The 25,995-nt window shown below is 40.9% G+C and overlaps 1 protein-coding gene across 1 annotated transcript in view; it reads right to left on the reverse strand.

Moving 5' to 3' along the window:
• Nucleotides 1-25,995, reverse strand: part of IL1RAPL2 (interleukin 1 receptor accessory protein like 2) — a gene marked incomplete at both ends in the record, with an annotated part of 371,474 nt that overhangs the window by 101,632 nt on the left and 243,847 nt on the right. Inside the window, one exon of the mRNA XM_080624832.1 lies at nt 12,989-13,063. Within this exon, the coding sequence (XP_080480958.1) occupies nt 12,989-13,063 (75 nt within the window). The remainder of the gene's footprint in view (nt 1-12,988; nt 13,064-25,995) is intronic.

Genomic DNA, 25,995 nt, shown 5'->3' on the forward strand with positions numbered 1-25,995 from the left:
AAATACGATCTGCTAGGCAGAACTACCATGGGGGATTAAAGAATTAGGAACTGTATCTTGTTAACAAGCAGCACAGGTTGGCTTACAAAAATTTACAGCAAGGTTTAAGTCACAGCTTCTCTTTTGCTGTGTTAGATTTGCTTCTCCCTGGCTATATTGTTATGGTGTTTCAAGTTACTAGATTGGGTAGATGGTCAGCTGATTTACTGCTCCTGAAAGATTAAAATTACAAAAATCTTGCTATTTTATAGCTTTGCCTCTAGTCCCTCACTCCTGCCTGTTTGTTTGTATCATCTATTTATTATTACTTGTAATAACTGCATAGCAGACAATGTTTTACTGATTACATGTGTGGGAAGAGGTCAGAAGTTGCTTTATTCCTAAGTACACTGGTCTTTAGTTGTAATCCCATTAGGAATGTTTAATGAGAAAAGCAATAAACCAGTTTAATAACTGAATCCACTTATACTGCATCTCTACATTTAGTGGTGCAGCACGGAAGGAACTAAAAAGGCTCAGCTTTATCATCACTACATCTCCCACTACACTGTTTCCTTCAAAGGAGAAGGCAGATTGTTATTTAGAGATTACATAGTGTAATAGTTGTATTTACTCCTTTATTGCCATCGTAAGGTTGTGCACCCAACAATAGGTCTCTATATGCAGAATTTAGTAGTAGATCTGGAACTGCAACCCATACAAGACACCAAATTTTCTTGAGGAAGAAGAGCGAGTGCCGTAAGTCTTCACTATTGCCTATACGCCAGGCTCTCTACAAAGCCGTAGGCAGACAGTGCAAGACTGGAAACTTGTGATGCAAGGTTTGCATGGATCAGCTGCCCAAGCCCCTTTTAGATGAGAAGGTGGTGCTGACAGCCAGGGGTCAGGGAGGTGTTTCTGTTTCTCACCTGCATCCAACCACCCTAGAAAGGTTTGGACACTTTTCTGGAGCCAACTTTAAAAGCAATATGCACAGCAGGAATGCCCTGGGTGATAACACTGATCCATCACTATTCACCATTCAGCTGACTTGGTATTTTAGTAACACCCAGCTTTACAAATGTATTTATTTTTACATACATATCAAAGCCCTAACTGCTTTATTGGTTTGGACGGAAGAGTGGAACCTTTCCAGCAGACTTTCTGTTTTCCACCAATTCCCTCACGAAGGATATTAAGGGTAGAAAGCAGAGTGGGTAATTCTCATCTCTGGGTAGAAAATGAATCATTCTGGCACAACATTCATTACACAACAGAGGCTTTCATTGATTAAGAAGGATGCTATATTCAGGTAGACAACTGGCCAGAAACAGATGCTATTTGTGCACATAAACTGAACATTAGAAAATTGGCTGTTTATTAAAACACGTGTTTGGGAGGCTCACACGCCTGACACTGCAGATGTGGTGTTCTGCTGAGGGACCCGTTGGAGAACATCGGTTCCCTTCTCAGTTACACTCACGCTTCAACTGAGTTGAAGCAGGAACTAGATTAAATTCAACAGAGTCAGCATCAGCTTTCAGAACTGGTGATTTCAATCAGGGATTTAGCAAGAAAATACAAGTTTTTACTCATGCCAGCTGTTCTGTTGCCCACTTTTGATATCATAATCATTCATTATTGTCTGGTCAAACCCAAAACAACTGTTTAAGAAAGTTTTGCTGGTTTCTATTAAACCAGCAACAACAAAAAGAGAAAACACCAAGCTCTCTCAAGAGATTTTTGTAATTTTAATTAATGTGGTCTTAGAAACAAGATGAATGGAAGCTCTGAAGGGGATTTCAGTAGGTAAATAACTGTGGAAGAGGAAGCAAGACAATGATATACACCCATATTTACAAGTTAGTTATAGAGGAGCCTTACATCACACAGGAAAAAAATTAATCTGCAAGGTTAGTTTTGCAGAAAAACTGGCAAACACCTCACTGCACAGCTGGCACAGGATATTGTATAAGCCAGGTGTGAATACAAAATTGATACAGAAAACAAGATGCTTGCAAATTCTCAGGAAGGACTTACTGGAGTCTCTTCTTAAAAAGCTATTCTAAAATAAGCCAAGACAAGCATGACTTATCCTACATCACGCATTGTAATTTGCTTGTGGCTTTATTTTTTTTTGAACAGGCAAAACTGTGACACAACCCCCAAATCCTTGCTGAAAATTTAGGTGCTTGAAATCACAAGCTTAAGAGTCTTCTGACCAAAGAGGTGTTTCACAAAAGAGAGGTCAGGCTGTGAAGGGATGTGCTGGATTGTGAGATGATGGGATTTGAAACCCTGAATCTGAGAGTAGTATGCTTGCCTGCATCTAACTGCTCAAATGCAAGTGATGCCTTCTCAGAGGGAATATGCCCACAGTGTGAATAACAATTTGGTATCTACACACCACTCGCTCTGGCAGATGATATTTAGAAAAGCTAAACCACAATCCTAAATAAAAGTGCTTGGTCAATGATCCTTAGTAAAGCAGATTTCTTATTGCATACAGTGCGGTCTCTCTACAATTTAGTTTCCAAAGTGAGTAAAGCATGAAAGGCAGATGCATTCAGATGAAATTAAATCACCAATATCCACTTCACTTACAAATGAAACCCTTTGCTTACTCTATATGCATTCACTTAATTGGGGCAAATGCTCAAATGTTCCAACAAAGCAGTTTTCTGCCTGCAATGTTTATTAATATCAACAATTTGAATGATAGGCTGCAGAAAGTTAGTTATATATTTAATTTCAAATTCATCAATGCAGACCAGGAAATCATTAAAAGAGTTAACAGTAATGTAATCAGGAAAAAGAAAGCTTGATTTGATCAGCCAGCCCAATCAAAGCAGCTTTACTTTTGAAATCCTGCATATTCAGGGCTTAGCAACAAACTATTCAAAATAGTGTGTCAAGTCCAGAAGCATTTATAGAATGTATTTGAGGAAAGATCCACACAGACAATCTTTCCTTTCACACAAAGAGACAAAATTCACAGACTACATTACGAGGCCCTTAGTGACATGGGTTAGTGGTGGTGGATTGGCAGTCCCAGGCTAACAGTTGGACTTGATAATCTTAGAGGTGCTCCCAACCTAGTTGATTCTGTGATTTGCTATTATTTACTCAGCTCACTAGCAGTGAAAAGTACACCAACATACCAGTTTTGTTTTGTTTCTAACAAAAATGACTGTAGCTTAAGTATTTAAATTCTCAACTCAAACCACTGAGCTTGATCAGAGAAACATGGAAAATGCTTTCAGTTTGTAAAGAATTAAGAAACACTTGACCAATAAAGCATGAGGCACCATTTGCAAGCTTCAGCACTGAGATTATAGCAGTGGCATATGGAACTCACTTACATTTTAGACTCTGCTAGATATAACATGACATTTACTTATGCCTTTTAATTAATGCAGTGTGTAAGACCTTCACTGAAATTTGTATTTGAGCAATATAAAACACAACTCAAAGAATTAAGTGCTTAATCCTATGCTCCTCTGGGCTGAAGTAACTACATACCTGACCGTGCACCAAGGAGATCTCGCTGCACGTTTTCATGACTAATCATATTCATTTGTTCATGGGAATAGGGCCAAGCATTTCAAAATTAATAAGCTTCCCATATAGTCTAACAGGCTAACAAGAGCATACTCAGTACTAGAAAGTTACAGTCATCATTAATGTGAGGCTGGTCTGTCAAACTAAAATGTGTGGTAGAAAACAGTGTGCCTCTGCTGCTTTTCCACAGATTATTGCTTTCTGTATTTTTACTTTCCAGCTGATTAGGGGCACTGAGAAGTCATGGAACATGAGTCTTCAGTAGGTAATAAAGGTATCTCTTCATTTCAAGACAAATCTTGCTTTGACTCTTTCATTTGGTCTTCATTGGACTGAAATGTCTAACATGAGTACAGTAAATCAGCCCAGGTTTAATGGTCAAAGTTCAATTACCCAATACAAGCTATTTGTTCTGTGGGATAGAAATGAACACAAAGGTATCAAGGATGAAGTTAAAAGCAACATTTATCAAACGTGGATTAAATGAAGCAAAGATTTGGTGAGCAGAATTCCATCTTATTTCTTTTGAAGGACTCTGACAGCTTTGATTTTCACAGCCTCTAAGATCATGACATCACGATATTGAAATTTTAAGAAATAAAAAATTAGGCCATCACTCTTCATTTGCTGCATTGTTGCCTTTGGAACAGATTACAATTTTCTATTATTCTTCAATGAAGAAGGAAAAATCACAAGAATGGTTAGTTGAGGTTTTAATCTTTGCTGCCCACTGCACTGCAACACTGTGATGCATGACCCTGACCTTTCGCAGCCCGGTATATTTTGACTGTTTGCCCACTCAGCTCCATCCCTACATTTCAGTGAGGCCATAAACAAGAAATGTGGAATGGCATGCCCAGCAAATCACAGAATGCTGAAAAGGTCAAAATAGTAGTGCCAAATGTTTCTACTCTGTAATTTACAGAATATATGAGGCATTTACAGCCTAACAACTCATTCATATGACAAACACTGTAAAGAGAATGTAAAATGGCAGACCATGAATTCCTTCCAGTGACAGTGTTCCTAACAAGCACAGAAAAGGATGCAAACTTCGCTCTGTGGTTCTCTTTTCTGAAACATTAATATTGCCAGACTTTCAATGAACAACAGCATATGTCTGTGGACCGTGCAGCCAAAAACTCTGTGTTTGCAGTCAGGCTCAGAACCCAACAGGCAAGGTCCCTGAGGAAAAATCCTGGTCAAAGCCTTCCTGATTTGTACTCCTTTTTGCCCTTCTCAGGCCATTTCCCCAATACCAGGTGATTTTACTGTCACAACATCCCTGGAATCTAGAGAAGTACTTTATTCACTTTAGAAGAAGAAAGTCATGGCCAAAGTCAGGAGAACTATAGCAGAACAAACCCTCCCACAGCTCTTACTAACAGCCCTGATCCCCTGCTCTCCACTAAGATCATCTTTTCTGCTTTCTGTCTTGAACATAATTTTTGCAGAAACAAGTCTTGCCCATTTCTCAGACACACATCAAATGCTGTAGATGTAGAAGTCAAACAAGCCACCCTTTAACCAAGTTCAGCAGTCTGTGGCAGTTGAAGTGCTGGTTGTATTCGTTAATGACAGCTCAGTCCTAGTGAAGTGCTGAAGATGTTATGCCCTGCACACCTCTATGCATGTCACCACCTTCAGAGAAAGTTTTACTGGTGCCAGACGATTTCAGGCATTCTTCACTCATAACCTAGATAATGCCTTTGAACAGCTGTAAGCCAGGACATGGCAGAGTGTTTCTTCTTTGCTACTATCTTGAAATAAAAAGAACACAACAGATTCATCTCTAGTGTTGCTGTTTCAAACCAAACTGCAAGGATATGTATCTGACATCAATTCATCTCTATAAAGATAGCATCATTTTGTCATCAGAATTACATAGAAGATCACTCAAACAGCCACTGAAATTGATGTAAGCAATAAACAGTTTATAGAAGAACAAAAGAAAAACTTGGGAAGTGCCAAATCTTCCTTTCTGGCATATCTATGCCAATCTCATGGATCTCAATGGATGTAAAATCAAGGATCAATAGTCAGATTTTGGCCCTATCTTTCCAGGTCCATTAAAACAAAGAAATAAGTGTGCCAATAAACTGTTCTCTGTCTCACAGATACAAATCCGTATTAGCTATACAAATGCAAAACAAGTGTGGATTTATACCAACTGAACCCAACCTCAAGTCCCTGAAGTACAGCACTTTACCATTATCCCCAGGAGAAGCAGGGATATTACCAACACACCAAATTAGCATCAAAGCATTAATGGTAATACACTTAGGATATTTAGGGAACTACTTCTAAACAAATGTCAGACAATTTGTCTCTAATATTCCTTGCAGACTAGTACAAAATGATTGTAACAGATGCAGATCTTGCCTCCTTTCATACAGGCATGTACAGCTGAAATAGCTGTGGAGCTGTATCTATTCTGCTGCAGAGGAAGGCAGGTCCTAAAGAACAGACCTTCGGTTCCTCTTAATTTCCTAGCAAAAATTGCTCTTTTGTGTATTTCTGTACAGGAACATGAAGCTTTTGGTATTAGAGTCTGCAGTGTTGGGAGGAAAAATTTTCCAGCACTGAGTCTGGGGTCATTTACACAGTGAGTCTGTAGTCTCTTGAGGGGAGGGGAACAACGTGTGAGGTTTGATGTCCCGTGGAAAGAAAAGAAAGATGTCCTGGTGTATCTGTGGGAGGAGGTGGGTGTAGTGGAGAGCCCTGCATGGCTGGAAGAAGGTATGGAGGACATAACAGTGAGGGTACCAGCTTGCTCCTCCAGACAGCAACAGTGCGTGAGGGACATGACTGAGAGATGAGAGTGCAGCGAGGGGAGAGCTGGGGATGAAAGGGATTGTTTATTCTGGTGTTGGGGTGGAGGGGATGCAAACCACACACCTTCTCTGCCTTCAGTCCAACCTCCCCTCTGCTCTGCCATTCAGTGTACACAAACCTAGATCCCTGCTATGGGGGTAGGGGTTATTCCACCCAGACAGAATAAGACAGCAGGATATGATCTGAGGCAAGACTGTCACGCGTCCCACATGCAGGCCTTGCACAAGTGAAGAGCAACTGAGTCTCTATGGACAACTTTCAGTTTCCTGTCTGTACGGTACTCACTTGGACGGTGCACCAAAAGTCACTACTTCACTTAAAATATTATCACTTTTACTACTATTTACAGACTATTCTGGTGGGAAAAGGAGCTGCATCTTCAAAAGTTGGATTCAGCAGGAAAAAAAAAAAAAGAAAGAAAAGAAAAAAGAAAAAGATATTGCTGATCATTGCTGATTGCTATTGCATTTCCCAAGCAGAACAAATGCAGAGCACATACAGGTAAATATAATCTCCTATCAAGGCTGTTCTTTATAAGATTCTAGTTTCATACATTTATCATTTTGTACTGATGGATCCATTAGGTGAAATCAAAGCTGAGATCTTAGTTAATTATCTCAATTAGAGCTTTTTGTTTTTGGAAGACACAAAGAAGGAGTGATCTACATCAAAACCATCAGCCATTCTCCGAGAATGGGCAAAGAGAATGGGAAATTCCCCTTCTTTTCACCCTAAGAGAAGGGACATCCAATCTGATGGTCAACAGTCTCTATACAAGGTATTCCCAGGAAAATCCTCCAGAACCTAATCAGGTGATCAGCTTTCAGCAGTCATCTAAACATCCTCTGTGGTGACTCCGGCACCAGCTGCAAAAGCCCAGCACAACTCTGTGCCCTCATCTTGCTCCCACTGCACGCTCAGAACTTCTTGAAGATGTGTATCTGGGCTGCCACCACATTTCGCACAGAGTAACAAGAGCTCCAACTCTCAACAGAAAAGCAGGGAGAAAAATAATACTTAAAAAAAAAAATTCTCAAATTTGCAGCTGTCTCCTCCTTGCCCTCTAAGCTTTAATTTCATCCTCCACAAACATCCCTTCTTGGTCTCAGCTTCACCTTTTTCCCAGTTCAGTCTCTTTGCTCACTCAGAGCCCGTTTGTGTCAGGTCACCTCTGATTCCTCAAGGTTTGTCTCTTCTGTGCAACCTCAGCAGAGCACAGGGAGCAGGAGCAGTGCAGGGAGAGAGGGTTACTGCCCTCAAACAGGTGCAAAGCTCTGGATTTCGCCAAACTCACAGAAACCCAGATCTTGATCTGAGAGCCCCTGCTAAGCCCTAGGCTGGAGAATGCCTGGTGGGACCTGAGGGAAAGAAAGGCAGAAGGATAGCATGTAGCTACCAGCATCTAAAATACCTGTTTTTCATTATGTACCTGCTACAGTCTTGAGCAGTCGTCATCTGTGATCATTTAAGCAAAGAGCAAATGAAAAGGCGGTACATAACACTTGGAGGCCTGACTATGGGAGAGTGTGTCAGTGCTCTTTCCACACTGCGGACACACTAATGAGAATTCCTTCCCAAGTTTTAAATAACTTACTCTGTTTGAATTACTTTCAGATTTTCTGTATTGCTCTTTGTCCAAGAACACCACCCTATTCAGCTAAGATGTTTATCAAATACCTGTATCTTGAAACACAAAGCAAGCATGATGTGATCAGAGAGTCAGTAATGACAGACACTGCTGGACTGTCTCAAACAGACAGGCTTGGTATGAAATAGATGTCCCCAAAATATCTTCCAGATTTTTTTTAATCATTATTATTTATTTTTCAGAGAAGTGGGGTCTAAATAAAAACTACACTGTGATCAGTGAATGTAGTATCTTAAAACTGTCAGGAAATGCATGCATTTTCACTCTCAAATGACTTCTTCCAGCCTGTGCTTCAAATACAAAGGGCCTTCTCCCCCACCTTTTTTTTTTTTTTTAACTATTTTTTTCTATTCCCACACCTGTCAGCAAAATGGAACATGGTCTATTCCCTTGTGCTTATTTTACAGTAGCTTTATTGATCTGCTTAATAACTACTCCCAATGAAATGCACTGTTAAATCTCTTAGAAACAAGATCTTTCTGAACAGGTCAGCTATCAGCAAAAATGACAGTCCTCGTAGACTATGTGTTTTCTTTCTTCAGCATCTTTAGAAGAAGAGAAACTACATGGTAAGAGTTAAACCCCTTAGAATTTCCTCTGTTCAGTAAAACAATTAACAGATGTTTCTCACTTTGTTTTCCAAGACTGTCGCTACATTGAGTATGTGCCTGAAAACAAAACCAGTACATAATTGAAAAGCAAATGATACATTAATGATGTGTTCAATTAATACGGACTCAAACATGCAAACATTCATTCCAGTCTCGACTAACTCATTCGTAAGGAAAACATTACCTGTAACACATGCTACAAGAACTGACAGACTTGGCTTCTATTTTGATACTGTATTTTCAGCCTTTATGACACTGTGGAACACACAAGTGTAAAACAGCAGCCATGGTGTACACTGGATGATGCTGGGAGAAGTTTGTACAGAGGCTAGCTAGCTACATCTCCCACAACATCCTTACAGAACTCTGTCCAGCCAAGAATCAGCAGAGCACAGCTGTGCTTCCTGTCTTCTGCAAATGCTTATGTCCCTGCCATGTTGCTTTTACACCAGCTTAGGGCTGGCAGTGGAAAAACTCACAGCAACCTATCTGACAACATCAATCAGATTTTGGCTCCTTCATGCTACCAAAATTGTGCAAAGGAGTCAGTTCAGAGAAGAAACCTACCCTGTAATCACGTAATCAAAGCACAAACGATTGGTTATTCTTCTTTCCATGTTCTCAAAGCACTAGGAGTGAACAGTTAGCTGGAGAAGAATTTTTAGAAGTGCATTAAGAAATCAGCAGAGTGATGTTATCTTGAGACCTACAGCACAGCATGCTTCCCCCTTACTGCAGAACAGCTGGACAGGGAAATAGATAGCACACCTTTAAAATTTAATGCACCACACAGAGCCTCAAGAATTTGGAGGTTTTGATCTTTACTTCCCTAAATCCCATGAGGAGTTTTCTAACCTCAGGGATTTGCCACAAACAATCCATGCACATGCTTAGGTTTACACTGTCAATCAAAGAAACTGCAAGTTCCTGCTCTAAGAAAACTCGGGGTCTTTGAACAACTATTTTGAACCACAGTGGTATGAACTTTAATAAATTCATGTTCAGAGCTTTACATGGGAGACAATCACAATTCACTAACAGAGTCTGTAGTAGAGTGCTATGGCTCAAAACTCTTCAAGTGAAGTATTAAGGGCCTTCTGCTAAAGGCACATCATCTCCTGGGCAGAAGACTTGTATGTATTTCGGTTCATACTAACACATTTGATTTTAATGTTATGAAGACAACTCAGGGACATCTTTTCTCAGGAAGAACATGAGACTGTTAGATCAATGTCATATCTTTGCAAAACTACATAAAGAATAGTATGAATAAATATTACTTGTTAAAACCAAGATATAATAAGATTAAATGTGCTGCATCCTGTGCTATCAAGGACCATTGCCACGCTGACCCCAAAGCAAAGAGCTGAAAACCAAATAAAAGGGTGCAGCAAATGAACAATAAAAAAAAAGTCTGTCATTATTTTCTAGGTCAGCTCAGTGATGAAGTGATTATCTGACCTGGCAAAGCATCCGAGACAGTGAAATTGTTTTGGACTTTTTCTCTAGTCCTCTGGGATGCTCTTCTGTCCTCCTGCCAACCTTCCTCTCTCTGGCTCTGTTTCTCCAGCACAAGCAAATAGAGAAAACAAGGAAAAAAGCAAATTCCAGTCTCTGCTTCTCTCTGCCCTTTACAGGTTGATTTTGATCTCTGTCACATTCCAAAGGAAAACAGAAAAAGCAAAAAAGAACATTCATGTTCTTAAAGAACAAGGCAGGCTCTGGACCATGTTTGAAGCCTGAAGGAGCTCTTTCATCCACTGTCAATAAGAATTGTGCATGTCTATTTTCATTTGAGTCTTCTCAGAAAAGCTGAGAGCCAAAAGGTGAATACTGAAGTCTGCAATGAGGTCAAATAAGCTGCTAAATAGTTAGGCCACTGCTTAGAGTTTTGGCAAGATTTTGCACTGCATTGTGCTAATTATTAAGGATAAAGACAGCAAATAATTATTAATCTCCTCTGCTTACAGAGCAAAGAGAGCTATTTAAAGATTAGTTTTCTAAAAGAAATCTAAAATAATCTCTGAAGAACAAGTAGATGGATTAAAGTCCATTTGGTTTTTAGTTTAGCGGAATGTTCCTAAGTGTAGAACCTTCGATAAAGCTTTTTTGGTATATTGGGTGGTTTGGATCCATGGGCTAAAGACCCTGTAAGACACAGAAACTGTGCTTTGGTTTCTAATCAAATCCTGCAGAATGTCTCTTGTTCAAAACTCCTAGGAGAGCTTTCAAAAAAAGCATTCCAGCAGATGACTAACATACAACTTTCCTCTCCATTCCTTTGCTGCAGTTGAATGATTCACTTTCCTGCAAAGCTCTCGTACATGGGGAGGCTCTGAGTATATTGCAGGGGTCAGCACAGCCCCCCAGCCCCAAATGCAGGTGGCCTTCACAAGATGAAGGGGCTCCCTGAGAATTTTCTAGCTCTGTTTGCCATTTAAAATCAGGAGGGAAATCAATTCACTTCGCTGTATGTTAAAGAAATACATTCAGGTTTTTTCATAGGCATTAATTTTTTTACACATAATATGAATATGGTTTAGTGGCAATAACCAAACCCATTAACATATCAGAAAAAATGCATCATATGTAAATTCCCTGATCTTAGGGGACATCTAATGGATTACATACCAGCATATAAAGATGCAAGATTTATATTTCCCTCTAGAGATATTCCAAAATCCTATTAGCAAGATGCATCTCCAAGGAGAGGAAGGGCTTTGTTTGTTTTAATTTCACCTTTTTAAAAATCAAACCTCTTTTTAATCAGTCAGAACAGAGTGCTTTCATGCAGGAAAAAAAATAAATAAAAAGAAGAAATCACTGCAAAAACAACAGAGTCCCGATGGAACAGGGGGACTTCGAAGAGAAAATAGAAGATGGAATAAAAATACAGGAAACAGATGTATACCCTTTGAGTGCCTTTATTACACCGATGTATGCAGGGACAGTTTGCTCCCAAATGAAATAATTGGAAAGCTGACTGTTAAGAAGCTGGACCAGCAACCGAATTCAGCCTTTTGGGCTAATCCAAACTTCAATGAGCATGCTTTGCTGCTAATTCTAGCTTTTGACTATGGCTTCAGACCTGTTTCGTGTTTTCCTCTTTTAAGGCTGATTTCTGCTCAGCTACAGACACACTAGTCCAGTGAGTGGAACCTGACTACACACATACATGCCTGTCTGCAGAACTCATCTGGCACTGGCCCCTTCCCACATCTACGGCTGTCTTCCCCGTACAAGCCCTTACAGACTCCCGAGTCAATTCACATACACAAGAAAGTTACTCTTCAAGATTGGGTAAGGTCACAAATGATTAAAATTTTCACCACAATTCAAGAACCACACTCACGAATACAAGCTCCATTTCTAAATACTTTCAGAGCATCTTAAGTGCTTCACTGAAATTGTTAGGCTCCAGTTTTAAGCATGTGCCTTTGCACTCGCCTCAAGTAGGACACTGTAGGGTTTCACAAACAGCTTTACCACAATGTTAACAGACCACTTAAAATGCTTCATTCTGACCTTGCTTGCCTTTAAACACCATTCCATCACTGAATCCTAACCAGCTTTGGTATAAAAGGAAAATGAGAGTCAGACTCAAGAAAAATGCCACAGCTTCAGCACAGAGTAAATAATACACATCTGCAACACATCTCGTGCAATTTAAGCTCAGGGCACCACAGTCCTCAACAGCAACTTCAATTCTGCCTCTCCAAATGAGAGATCTACTTTCAATGAACTGAAAGAAAACCTCTGGAACTTCAAAGCTGAGCAGTTCTTTCAGCACCAAGGTGTACTGCAGTTCCTCAAGGTTAGCAGAACTCTCCAACATTAGAGTTTCTCAACATTAGAGAAAATACAGGCTGCCAGGTGAGACTGGGAGATGTACCTTCACAGAAGAATGTGTAACAGGAATGAGAAAAGCACACAAAAGCCCTGTCTGATAAACATTCAGAACAACCTGAAAATGCACCAGAAAAAAGTTTTACATCAACTTTTAAAGGAATTAGCACTTCTTTTATGAGAATATTTGTCTTGGATAGGGTGAACATCAACTGATCAATACAGCAGCAATGTAGACATACATTACTCTATCAATCGTGTATTAACAAGAACAGCAGCACTTTGTATTTAATACCCATTGTAACCAATTAGTACTGCCATCCCCTGATGTTACAGAAGTTCATTCCCTTAAATTGCCATGGAAGTAATTTCTACAGTTATAAATGAGAAGCTGCAAATTGATTTGCATGTAATAACAGTATCACTAAACCTTTCTTACCACGTTCAATTTTTCCCATCTGCTACCAGAGTGGAAGTTTAGGATCTATTTTCCCAGAAGGGGACTTACCCAGCTGGACATCTATAACAGTTGGCTGGTTCTCCATGGGGAACAATGGCTTTGGAGGTTTGTCTGTGAGTAAAGCTAGAAAAGAAAATGAGAAACTGTAATTGAAAAACTGAGACCAATGACTGCAAAAGAAAAGCTCTCTCACATAAGCAATCAAATGTTTGGACACTTGATGGCACACAAACTTTCATTAAGTAATACAGCTGTTACAATGCCAACGAGTTACCACTTTCCTAGGGGCTGTGGTGGCCCCACTGACTACACAGAAATGAGTTATTTAAAGAATTACATTTTTAAAACATCAAAACAAACTCCGTCTCTCACTTTTAATCTACATATAACTACATCAAACATTTTAAATTCTCACCTTGCAAAGTTAACAATTAATTTGAAATGCAAATCGAATCTACTTCAGTGTGACCAGTCCCAAAACAGCATTTAGATGCTCAAAGAAAACTTGCACATACAACCCCAGGAGCTTCACACCTAGCCTACACTCCCATCCACTCATGTGGGACACCTGGATCCTCTTCCCAAAGCCTGCGAGAGGACCCTGCCTTGTGTGACACAGAAGGGTACCTCTGAGAGCAGGAAACTGAGAGCACCTGGTCCTGCCAGGTGACTGCTCCAGGCAGTAGGACAGCCACAGACATACTACAGGCTTTGTGACCTGGTTTGAGAGCATAGTGACAGACAGTGCAAATAGGTTTTGTGAGTTGAGGCTAGCTTGACACAAATGACTGAGTATTCCTGGAGGTCGGGAGAACTGGTTTTAGTCAAATACAGCATCTTGCACCACATGAAATTAAGCTTTTTCAAACTTATTTCAAAACCTTTCCAGTTGAAATTCAGCACCTGAAATCACTTGATCTGTTTGCAAAATGAATTTGCATTTTTCAACAGAAGGCTAAAGAAAAATTGCTCTGATATCCTCAGAAGCCTCAGCATTTTGACAGGAAACAAGCCTACCCAGAGGTTCATTAGCTCAAGCTGATGTTGCCCATTGCTGGGGCACCAGCTCTTCCTGAACCAAGCACAGCGAGCTTAAGCTCTGCAAGCTTCTAGCCTGCTCCCAAGCCAGCCTGGCATGCAGGGGAGACACCTCTCCCCCAGCCTGCTTCACCACGAGTCAATGGTCCAACACACCTTCCCCAAGGCTTTAAAACAAGCTGGCTGAGTGGCTGAAGCAGAGGTGCAGCAGTCCCACCTCTGATTCACATTAGTTTCACTAATGTGGTTTTGATAACCTGCTATCAGATGACAGCTGTGTAAAATCAGAGATAGCCAAATCATTCTGTCACCAAAAAAACCCATAAAAATCATAAGCCTACAAAACAGTTTTACATCTACAGAAAAGGACAAAGAGAGATTGTATTACAGAAGATGTATTGAGATATAACTGTTTGATTCTGTTTTACAGTTAATACTGTTTTTTAAACTCCTTAAGCAGCAATTGCCAGCACAATCCACTTCCCCAGTTCCATGTAAATGAAAATGTGGTTCCTACCATGCTTTACTTATCACAAAACAGGCATTTTGGTAACAAGCCACCTGCTACCATCTCAGATCAACATCATGTGTGTTTGTAAGAACTCCTTGTAACAGTTTACCCTCAAGGACAACACAGCAACCTCTGCAGTGATTTCAACAGCATGTTAATAAGACAACAACCACAAGCAGGACTCAGAATGAAAGATAAATGGGAAATTCTGTTAATGAGAATTCAGCACTTCAAAAATGCTCATATAGTGCAAAGTCACAAGACTGACCCAGAAGTAATATCAAGGCTACCTGTACAATTGCATTACTTGGGGATTAGCCCGTGAGCAGAAAATTTCTGGTAGAAACAAATACTGAATTTGCTATAGTAATGCACCTAAGTCATCTGAATGTCATCAGAGAATAAGACAAAAGTACTGCTAAACCTACATCTGTAATCACAGTCTAACTACTTGCTTTTTAAAGATTTTCATCCTAACCAAAGCTGAAAACTTCTAAGTAAGAGTTTTGGGCATCAAACCCAAGGGACTCTGGAACACATTCCACTGATGATTTTTTTAAGCAATGTATGCTTTTAAATATCAATTTAGAAATCTTCTAGCAAAAAAGTTTTGAGACACTTATTCATAAAATTCCACTGCATTCAAAGGGAGCTAGATAACTCTTTCTCCAACTTCTCCACAAATCCTACCCTAATTCAAAGTTTTTCACTTGAAGGTCACTCCTGTCTCCAACAAAGCTCATTCCCAACACTGCAGGAAAAAAGTACATTCTCCAAGAAGTCCCAATACACTGATAGCCAGAACATTTGGTAAGGGGAAACATGAGAGCAAGAGTACATTTTCTGTTCAACAACTATAAGAGCTCTGCTTTTCTCACACTCTAATTCCTCACATGAAAAAGCCCTGTCAATAAATAGTAAGTTAGCAAGAAGCAAGAGCCATTAGACTAGAATTACATTAGCTGAACTGTAACCTGCTGCCAGCAAGAAGATGAACCTCTTCATATGTATTGCTTGTCATTTCCTTTCAACTCATCACAGAAAATTAGAGGTAGCATCATCTGGCGCCAACATCTGCTGAGGGAGAACCCCATCACTAGGGTCACAACCTGAAAATATTGCTTTTCTGCAATTTTGGGTTTGATTTCTTTATTGGGGTCAGTTTCTTTACTGGTTTTTATGCTGTCTAGGCACACTTCCTTGTAACACCTGCTGGAAGGAGACAGGAAAAGAAAGTACTACAGAGGTTTTAAAACTTTAACAATGTTCTTAACTGCCTCTGTGCAACTTAGGTCAGCGACTGCTTCAAAGAATGAGGCAAAAATTTTAGAAAATGCATTTTGGCCTAGGAATTACACAATTGAGAGTTCTTAGAAGGCAAGATGTTGGCCTGTATCTAAATGCAAGAGTACCCCACGTGCTCAGCACAGAGAGAAGGGCTACTGCTAGAGACATGCAGCTATTTGCTGCAGCTTCCACACAAGCCTGCTGCAAAATGTGCTGGAGGGAGTGGAAAGGTCCCAGGGGCCACAAAGGGGTTTGGGGATTTAATAATCGTACCAACAGAATCAGGCTCTTTGCTCAAACTAGGTCAGAACAAGCCACAGTCTCACTGACCCTTTCCAGGACTCCTTCAGGAGACATTATGATGTGTTTAAAGGGGAATCCCAAGCCTCCCCCTAAACCTTGCATCCCAGCTGAATGTGCTCCCTCGTACTTTATGAAGAGCCTAAACAGAAATTCACCTTCTGGTATATTACCAACACTTTTTTAAGGCTTTTGTTGCTACCTGTAAGCTTTTGCTGTATTGTAACTTTTCATCTTTGGTAGTAAGTTTTACTCCATGCACATTGTAGGCCATGGAGAAAACTTGCTGGGGTAGCTGCATCCATGCTGTGCCAGTGTGCTCAGGCTTTCCTTGTTTAATGTGCTTTTCATATCTCATTCTCACCCACATCCCTTGCAACCCAGTCTGATCAGGTCTCCCCGCATTTCTCTTAGCTTTACTTGCAGTCTCTGGTTGTGTTCCAAATATGCTTCTGTATGTCACATTTTAAATGGTTATATTTTGCCATATTGTTCTTGGAGAGCAATCATTATAATGAACTGGCAGCCTGTCGGAGCTCTTTACACAGGAACTGAAATGGCCCAAAGGGATTTTGAGTATAGAAGGCAATCAACTGTTGACTCTTCAATGTCATACGTATTTACAGAAAACAAAAGCCACTTATTTTAGAGGTCAGACATCAGATCACTTATTCTATGAAATTCATATTTCATACTTCTTAAACAGGAAGCCAGTACAAGATATTCTCAGCTATGATCTCTTTCATGATCTCTGGACTTAACAGAAGCCCACAAACAACCTTTATTCAACCTCCCATTCCTCTAAGAGAAATGTCCTTAACTGTCAGAACAAATCATCAGAACAAAAATCAGTTTTACAGGTGTGTGGCACCCATTTCCAGCCTTGCTAGAAGCAGAAGCAGACAAAAAGTTAATGCTGTTACTGTATCAACCTGTCATTAACAAAGCTAATACTATTATGCACTCTCTTCTAATTCTTAATTTACTTTCCTACAAAACCACTTTAAATTAAACCAGCTAAAAGCACTGCAAACACTCTATTATTAAAGGTACAGAAGCACATCTGCAAAGAAATATGACTGGATCTCATTAACTGTCACAGGAAGAGCTGAGACAGAGCTGTCCACCTCCCCTCCCCGGCCCCTCAGACTCCTTGGAACATGCCATGTCCCTGGACTGCTCTGAGCAACAATACTTAAATGGAGAAGCCATTAGAACAAGGACTATATTAATTCCCAAAAGCAACAATTCCTCCCGCCACATCAACAGACCTGCTTTTGCAAGACACAAAGTCTTTCAATGCAGTACACTAAGTAGTTTCTCTGCCTTTACTTGCCATTCCAGGATTTTATTCCATGAACAGGCTGGGACAGGTTTGGCTGCATTGGTTTATGCCACTTTTTCCTCTCCAGTCCTTCAGCTACATCTCTGACCCTCTGCCAACTAAACTGAAGGTCAACCATTTTTTGTAGTTGAGATATGGGAAGAAGATACCATGACAACCACTTTGCAAGGAGGGGAAGAACAGTTTAGAACAGCAACACTGATGTTACAAATGGAAGAACCTAACCTTCTCCTGAGCATGACCTATGGTTCGTCAACCCAAGATGATGTTATTCAAAAGCACTAACACTTGAATGTGGCCATCAAACACCACACACTTGCATACAAACTGTATCAGACAAGCCACTGTCCCCTGAAGGTTACAAAATACACAAAGGAAAAGCTTCAGATGCATCTCAAGCTTCTGAGCTTTGTCCCAGGGTTACCACTGGTCATGCTACCTGGGACACCGCTCAAAGTCACAGGTGCTGGATAACAAGTTGGAAAGATACTTCTTTATCCAGAGGCACCTGGCAATGCACGCGCCTCCTACAAGAGCCTGGTGGACACAGCCAGAGGCTGTTCAGCAGCCAAACTCTTGAAGTGCCTTTTCCTCCTACACTTACATTCACCCCATTAGAAAGTAATACCCAAACTTCAAATCAATAACCAAGTTGCTGTGATTTCAACAACACTTGCCATGGGTTTTTTTTCCATAAGAGATTTAAAGCAGTGTGTTGTACAAATCAATAGACTAATCTGATCCTCTGCAAGTGTTCACCCAGGTGCATCTTCTTTCTCAGGACGCATGATACCTGCAGTCTCCCTCTTCCATAGGCACAAGGAGTATGTTGTCCCAGAAGTGCCTCAGAAAAGCAGAGAAGAAACCTACAAAAGATTTCGTTCCTCCAATTAGTTGCACAATCATCTTCAGCAGACAAGGGAGGGCATGACTTGCTGCACAGGGCAGTGTCTAGCTACCCACAGGACCTACTGAAGAGGAAGAAAACAGTCCTGAAGCAGCAGCTCCTGCTTCTAAGTGCCAATGCAGCGTAACAGCTTAGATGCTCATTTTTTCTCTCCACATCCTTACTGTTGAAAAAACGTCCCATTCCATATTCAAACACATATCTGACACATTAATGAGCTCCCTTGAAAAAGCACAAAGCAGTTGTAAACAAATAGCCTTAGGATATCATTACTTAGGGAAAGCAATGATAACCACCTAGAAAAAACTACCAGGCATCTCAGTAAGCACCAGTCCCTTCACAGTTTATTGGACACAGCTCTATTTCCCTCCACTGTTTCCCACCTTGCCTCTGCAGCAGCCTGACAATACTCTCTCCACTCCAGTCAGGCTTCTCTTATGGCAGCCACGGTGAAAGACAAATAGAGCAAGCTGTTGCCACAATGAACACAAGTCTTTTACCACAACTTCTGAGTGACTCAGCTAAACACAACTTCTGAATTCAGTGCAGATCCCCTTCCCCTGTGCCATGCAAAGACATACTCAAGCCAATAGGTATCACCTGTGCTCCAAGGACCTGAATTCCAGCTGCTTATGATTAGATGGCACTCTTTCTTGTGACTCAGGACAGCTGAAGTGTTTTCCAGAACAGCTAACTCCTAAAGGAGGTGAAAAGCAGTAGGCTAAAAATGTTAGCCTCCATGTGGCTAATAACTGGTCAAATGCTGGGGAAGCGCTTTCTTCTTCTTTCTTGTGGTAAGTACCCAAAGCACATTTGCTCTTCTATAATTTTGTTATTGATGTACCTCCTGGACATTTGTTCATGTAATTTGCAATGATGAAAGGAAGAAGCATCCAAATATGAAGCAGAATGCAGGGAATCTAACAAAATTGTTTCAAATCTTCTATGAGACAATTAATGCCAACCTACTTCCTTCAGTCAAAGGATCTGGCATTTTCCCCCCATTAATTAACACAAAGCCTCTAGTATTATTCAATCAAGAATCTGGCTAACCTTTTGACAGCAGATCTGGTTTGAATAGCATCCTCTGGGGCAAATAGCAGCACGCCAAATCCTTCATCTGAAACTAGCTCATTTCCAAAGTTAAGCTTTTGTTCACTCCTAGTTCAAATACACATGCTTCCAGGCACGACTTAGATCTTGGCATCTCAAAATCTTGGCAGTGACACTGCAACTTTCACACCATAGATGAAGATGGAACTAACTGCGTGCAAAACGCTAAATCAGTCCTTTAACCAGAGGGTACATGTTGCTAACAGAAGCTCAGCATTATACCTTTAAAAACCATGTACCTAACTCCCTTTAGCTCTTCTGAAATCCCAGCTTGGGCCAGCAGACTTGTCAATGGCTGACAGTAAAATGCTTCAGGGCTGACCTGCTACTGCTTTCTTTTTAATGTTGATGCTTACACCTAAGCAAATGCGTGAGCCAATTGTGCAGATGTAAATGTAAATGTGACAGCTATAGTCTTGGCTGCCAGGGACTGAACTGTGCACTTGCAGAGTTAAAAGCTTGTCTGAGGAACAAGGGTTCCCCCCTGGATGTGTAATAAGTATACTTTGTGAACTGAGCCTCTAACACATTCACCTGCAAGTCCAGCTCCAGATCAGAACAATTACTTTTCATTTTCTTGGCACAGCAGTAAATTACCACACCAGGTGAAAAGCAGTGGAAACCAACATAAAGCAACTAATTCATAAAATAAAAACTTTGCGAGACTGTGTTTATAAAGGCACACTGTTCCTCGATGAGCTGTATTGTAGGGAGTTTTACCAGTCAGTCAAAACATTCTTCAGCATTTGGCTACTGGGCTGCCTTCACCACAGAATCAAGCTGGCAGAATGACTGCACCTCCATCCATCATTTGCTTCAACAGAAATAAAGCCATTGTAACCAAACGTTGTCAAAGGATAAGTGTCTCCATCTTTGAAAATAAACACTGAACACTTATTCTCAATAAACTGAAATTCAGAACTTGTATAGAAGCCAGGAGTCACTAACCAGTGACAAAAAAGTTTTTCTTTATTTATTACTATTCAAGCAGGAAAAGCACCTTTTGGGACAATGGGGTCAAAAGACACAGCAACTGGATGCCTCCTCCTCTGCCACCATCACCATCAATATAACTTTTAGAAAACTACCTAGGATGGAGAGTGCCTTAATGCACTGTCTGGTCTGCCTCTGTGGGACAATTTTCTGCAAGGAGTGCAGCACTTTTGTATTAGTAGTAAATAATTGGAATTCATCACATGAATTCTTTTTATGACAAAGAAAGGACAACACAATCACAGTTTTAAGGAAGATGCTGTGTCCATGCTGAAATGCAGTTCACAAGGGACAAGAATGTTGAGGCACTCAAATGCTCTTGGATCATTACTGCCTTTGATTCTAACCCATTAAGTCCTCAATGATTTGGAACAGCTCCACGTTTGACAGGTCATACTACTGGCACCAAGAAGAAGCTGGCCATGACTGTAGTAGCCTTGACTTTCAGACCAGTCAAAATTCTAAACATAAGCTGTGTCTGTCCTGTTCTTGGCAGCTGCTCCAACAGTTCATGCTGCAGGCATGACCTTGCAGCCCATGGTAACTGTTTAGAACTGGTGACAGCAGCTGGCAATGCCAGGCACGAAACCATTGCTGAACAAGTCTTGCTGACAGTCTTCTCACCTAAGATGTCCTCAACCACTTCACTACTGCACACAGGATGCTATCAGAGTGCATGGAGATAGCCAAACTGCTTTGGAGAAAAGAGAAGGAGCATCAGATACTAGATGAACTCTGCTGAATTCATGGAAACGTTAAGAAAAGTAGAACTGAACTAGATTTTGGGGTTTGGATCTTCTAGTTTTCAAATTTGTGCAGGACTTTCTTCCCCCTTCTTACAAGGCAATAAAGTCATGTAGGGCTGTAGAAAATGAAATGGTAAGATTCTGGTGGAACTTCTGCAACAGAAAATGACTGAGGATGACTCTGGTGAAGTGGAATAGAAACAATAGCACAGATTGCACATTACTGAAGCACAGATGGCAAAATCCCACAAGGTGCCCATCACAAAGTAATTACAACAGGCTGAACACTTAACACTACTGCAGCATACATGTTAAACACCAGTGGCAGCTGACTGTTACGCATTTCCTGATGTGAAACACTTGGTGACACCAATGGTATGGATTCCTATCAGTACTGTCACTAGAGCCATTGCAAGGTGGGTGTTGGGAAGTAGAAGAGTTCAGTGTTAGGAGGGCTCTTGCTGTACTGATACTATCCAGTTTCCTCACTCGTATGGTTGCCAACACACCTTTCTTTCACTGCATTTCTAAATCTCATAGATTGGATTACATTATGCATGAGCATTTTATTCCTTTCCTATATGTGGATCATACAGCTTTCTTTTATGAAACAGACATGAGTTTCATCTGAAGGAGAAAAAAAAAGAAGTGTAATAAATTGTTACTAAATATAAATTGCATTTCCCTGCAATATAATTCAGGAAAATCTCAAATGGAGTGTGCTTTATTTAATGAACTGAGTGTATTTAACACAAAGGACACATCATTTCATCCTCACTCAAAATGTTTCTCTTGGACTCTGAGCAGAAATAAGATGCTTGAAATTACCCTCTTTTTCAAGGAGATCTGCAAAGAACATTTTATGACATTTTATGTTTTGGCTTTTTCAATTCTCTTTTCTTTCTCTCTTATAAAAAAGTAAAGAAGTGGTGACAGATGAAGCCAGATCCCATTATCCATCGTGAAGGGACAGCTGAAGACTTCGCATGCAAATGAAAGCTATCATTCTTGTCAACCTAAAGCCAGAGTACCAAAAGCCTGAAGTCCACAACCAATTCATAGTCCACAATCAATTTGCCTGCTCAAGCACAGTGAACTACTGCCCCACAGCACAATCCCACCAACATGAATTATCGTGGAGTTGATTTTATGCAACGTTTTAATAAAACTCAAAACAATCCATTATTCTCTGAAACTAAAATCCTTGTATTAAAAATAGAATCATAGAATGGTTGGAAAGGACCTTAAGATCACCCAGTTCCAACCCCCCTGCCATGGGCAGGGATGTCTCCACCCTAGACTATGTTGCCTGAGGCTCTGTCCATCCTGGCCTTGAGCACTGCCAGGGATGGCGCATTCACCGCTCCCCTGGGCAATCCATTCCAGTGAATCACCACCCTCACAGTAAAGAACTTCCTTCTTATATCTAACCTGAACTTCCCCTGTTTCAGTTTGAACCCATTCCCCCTTGTCCTATCACTACAGTCCCTAATGAAGAAGCCCCCTTCAAATACTGGAAGGCTGCTATGAGGTCTCACAGCTTCTCTTCTCCAGGCTGAACAGCCCCAACTTTCTCAGCCTATCTTCATATGGGAGGTGCTCCAGTCCCCTGATCATCCTCGTGGCCCTCCTCTGGACTTGTTCCAACAGTTCCATGTCCTTTTTATGTTGAGGACACCAGAACTGCACACAATACTCCAAGTGAGGTTTCACGAGAGCAGAGGGGCAGGATCACCTCCTTTGACCTGCTGGTCATGCTCCTCTTGATGCAGCCCTGCACACAGCTGGTTTCTGGGCTGCGAGTGCACACTGAAGCCGGGTCATGTCCAGTTTCTCATCAACCAACACCCCCAAGTCCTTCTCTGCAGGGCTGCTCTAAATCTCTTCCCCACCCAACCTGTAGCTGTGCCTGGGACTGTTCCAACCCAGGTGTAGAACCCTGCACTTGGCTTGGTTGAATTTCATGAGGCTAGCATCAGCCCACCTCTCAGGCATGTCAAGGTCCCTCTGGATGGCATCCCTTCCCTCCAGCGTACCAACCAAACCACGCAGCTCAGTGTCATTGGCAAACTTGCTGGGGGTGCACTCAATCCCACTGTCCATGTCACTGACAAAGATGTTGAACAAGACCAGTCCCAACACTGAGCCCTGAGGGACACCACTCATTACTGGTCTCCAATTGGACATTGAGCCATTGACCATACCTCTCTCCATGAGGCCATCCAGCCAGTTCTTTATCCACCGAGTGGTCCATCTATCAAATTGATGTCTCTCCAGTTTAGAGACAAGGATGTCGTGCAGGACAAGTGTTGAACACTTTGCATGAGTCCAGGTAGATGACATCAAGCACTTTGCCCCTGTCCATCAGTTCCATAGCCCCATCATAGAAGGTCACCAGATTGGTCAGGCAGGATTTGCCCTTAGTGAAGCCATGTTGGCTGTCACCAACCACCTTGTTGTTTTTCATGTGCCTTAGCACAGTTTTCAGGAGAATCTGCTCCATGATCCTGCCAGGCACAGAGGTGAGACTGACTGGTTCCAGGTCTTCCATTTTCCCCTTCTTGAAGAAGTGGGTTATATTTTCCTTTTTTCCAGTTGTCAGGAACTTTACCTAACTGCCATGATTAGTGAATCAAAAGAGAATTATTGTAGATGATGGATGCCAGCTGAACTAAGCACCTACGGTACTATATCTAGGCAAAACTATGGATGCCCTTTTTGAGGGTTGGGCAAAGCCATCTCCAAGCTCAGTAGCTGCCTCCAGCCAGTGCACACCACAACATGGTGAAAGAGGAGCCGCTGTCTTTTGCCGCCACTCCTGGTTTGCTGTTTCAGGCAGCTGCAGGGCTTCCCTGTGCCCTGAGGTAGCCTTGAGTCAAAACCTTTGCTACAGATCAAACATCACTCTGCAGTTTTTCTAAGAATAAGACAGAGCCACTGAAGATCAACATTAAAAATGTATTTCACCTGAAGTCTCAAAGGCAGTGGAAACCATTTAAAACTTGTACTTTGGCTGTGATTAGATGTTACACAGTGTAACAGCTTTGATGTTCAGCAGGACCATTACAATTTCAAAGCTGCCATACCACAAACAACTTTTAGATGGAATTTCAATTGGAATTTTCTTAGATTAATGACATTCACACATAAGAAACATGGATCTTCTGTTAAGTCATCTCTTGCCAATTGATTTTTCTCCACAGGGGGTTAATGAGTATGTTTCACCCTGCCCTATCCAGCCTATTAATCCTGATACATCCTTTGGATTAACACCCTGGCTTCCAAAGCTTGCTACGATGATGAAAAATGTTACAGTACTTGACAGTGAAAACCTTTTCATAAAACGTTCATGCAAAATTTATGTAGATTCTTTCTCCCTAATTTATCTTCAAAAACTGTAGCCAGGTTTAGCTATTGGGTGTTTTTTTTTTCATTTTATCACTGAAGAAGTTTTGAATTGTATTATTCACTAAGCATATGTGGCATTGTTGAGAAAAGACTGGGCTGAATCATGTCATTATTGGTTGCATGAGCAGGAAAATGAATATAAGCAGGCATAAGATAACCATGTAAAGAAATGGAGAAAAAAAAAAACCAACAAAAACGCTATGGAAAAAGCCAAAAACATGAAGCCGAGAGAGGAGAGGGAGAGGAGCCCATCTTGTTTTCATTAACAGTGAACACTGACATCAAGATGCTGACCAAATAGCAGGATACTCTGCCTGCCCCTGCATGAACTACTTGCATGTATACAGAATCCTGGGGAGGGGAGTCTGTTCTCCTGTAATTTCTCCATCCTACTGCCAGGACAGAAATCCCCACTGCTCTTACCCTTCAGCCACTGGGACACTGTTGGTGAAACAACTCAAAACAGAGATCACTCTCTTTGTCTTCTACAATTCTCTGCTGTTCTCAGAGGACCATTCATTACTCAGTTTTTAGGTTTTCTGCTGGTTTTTCCCAGCAGCCAGATATAAGTTTTGTACCAGGAATGTAATTTCTGAGAAATTTTTCATGAAATTGTGTCAGCTTGTTGTAACGAACCTGCTTGACACTTCATTTTCCTGTTGAAAGTGTCTTCTGTTTGTCATGTGTTGAAGCAATTTAAGATTTTGCTTTGACATTTTTAACAAGAGAACAAGACAATTCAATCTGTTCTAGGTAGGAACTGCCATTACATTTAAACTACACCATTCAAATGAAACTCAACATACTATTTTGACTGCCATTTTATATCTAAGTATGATTATGTAGTGCTACTGCCCCAGCTTATGGAACAATGTGATGCAACAAAGTCAGTCATTTAAAGAAGACTCCACACACACACACCCCAAATTTCCAATAATGCCACCCTAAAGCTTCCATTTCTTTCTGAGCGCTATTTTCATGCAGCATTCTTCAGACGTGCCTTTATGAGAGCCTTTTTGAGAATTTGGGCTTTTGCTCCAATGTAAAATGAAAGCAAAATCTGAAAAAAAAACCCCACAAGTTTCCTCCCATATCAAAAATAGAAAATTCTGACCATCCATAATACTTCAATCGCAAAGGATGGGAGAAGCTAACGGAGAAGCTGAGCACAAACTCAGCAGTGGCAGTGTAGGGAACAGTCAAGATCTTATTCCTTGTCATGGTCATCATACAATGAGTGTGACAACCTGCTCCTGGTACATGAGTTGTTTTATCCACAATTTACCCCCAGTTGTTTTGTTTTTGTTGTCCACTTTAAAACACATTAGGCACCACATGAGTTCTCTCTAATCAAGATGTACACGTCCATCAACTCCTCCTGATGCACAACAGTTATCAATCAAGTTT

Source organism: Psittacula echo, assembly GCF_963264785.1.
Source record: "Psittacula echo genome assembly, chromosome: 8".
NCBI lineage: Eukaryota > Metazoa > Chordata > Aves > Psittaciformes > Psittacidae > Psittacula > Psittacula echo.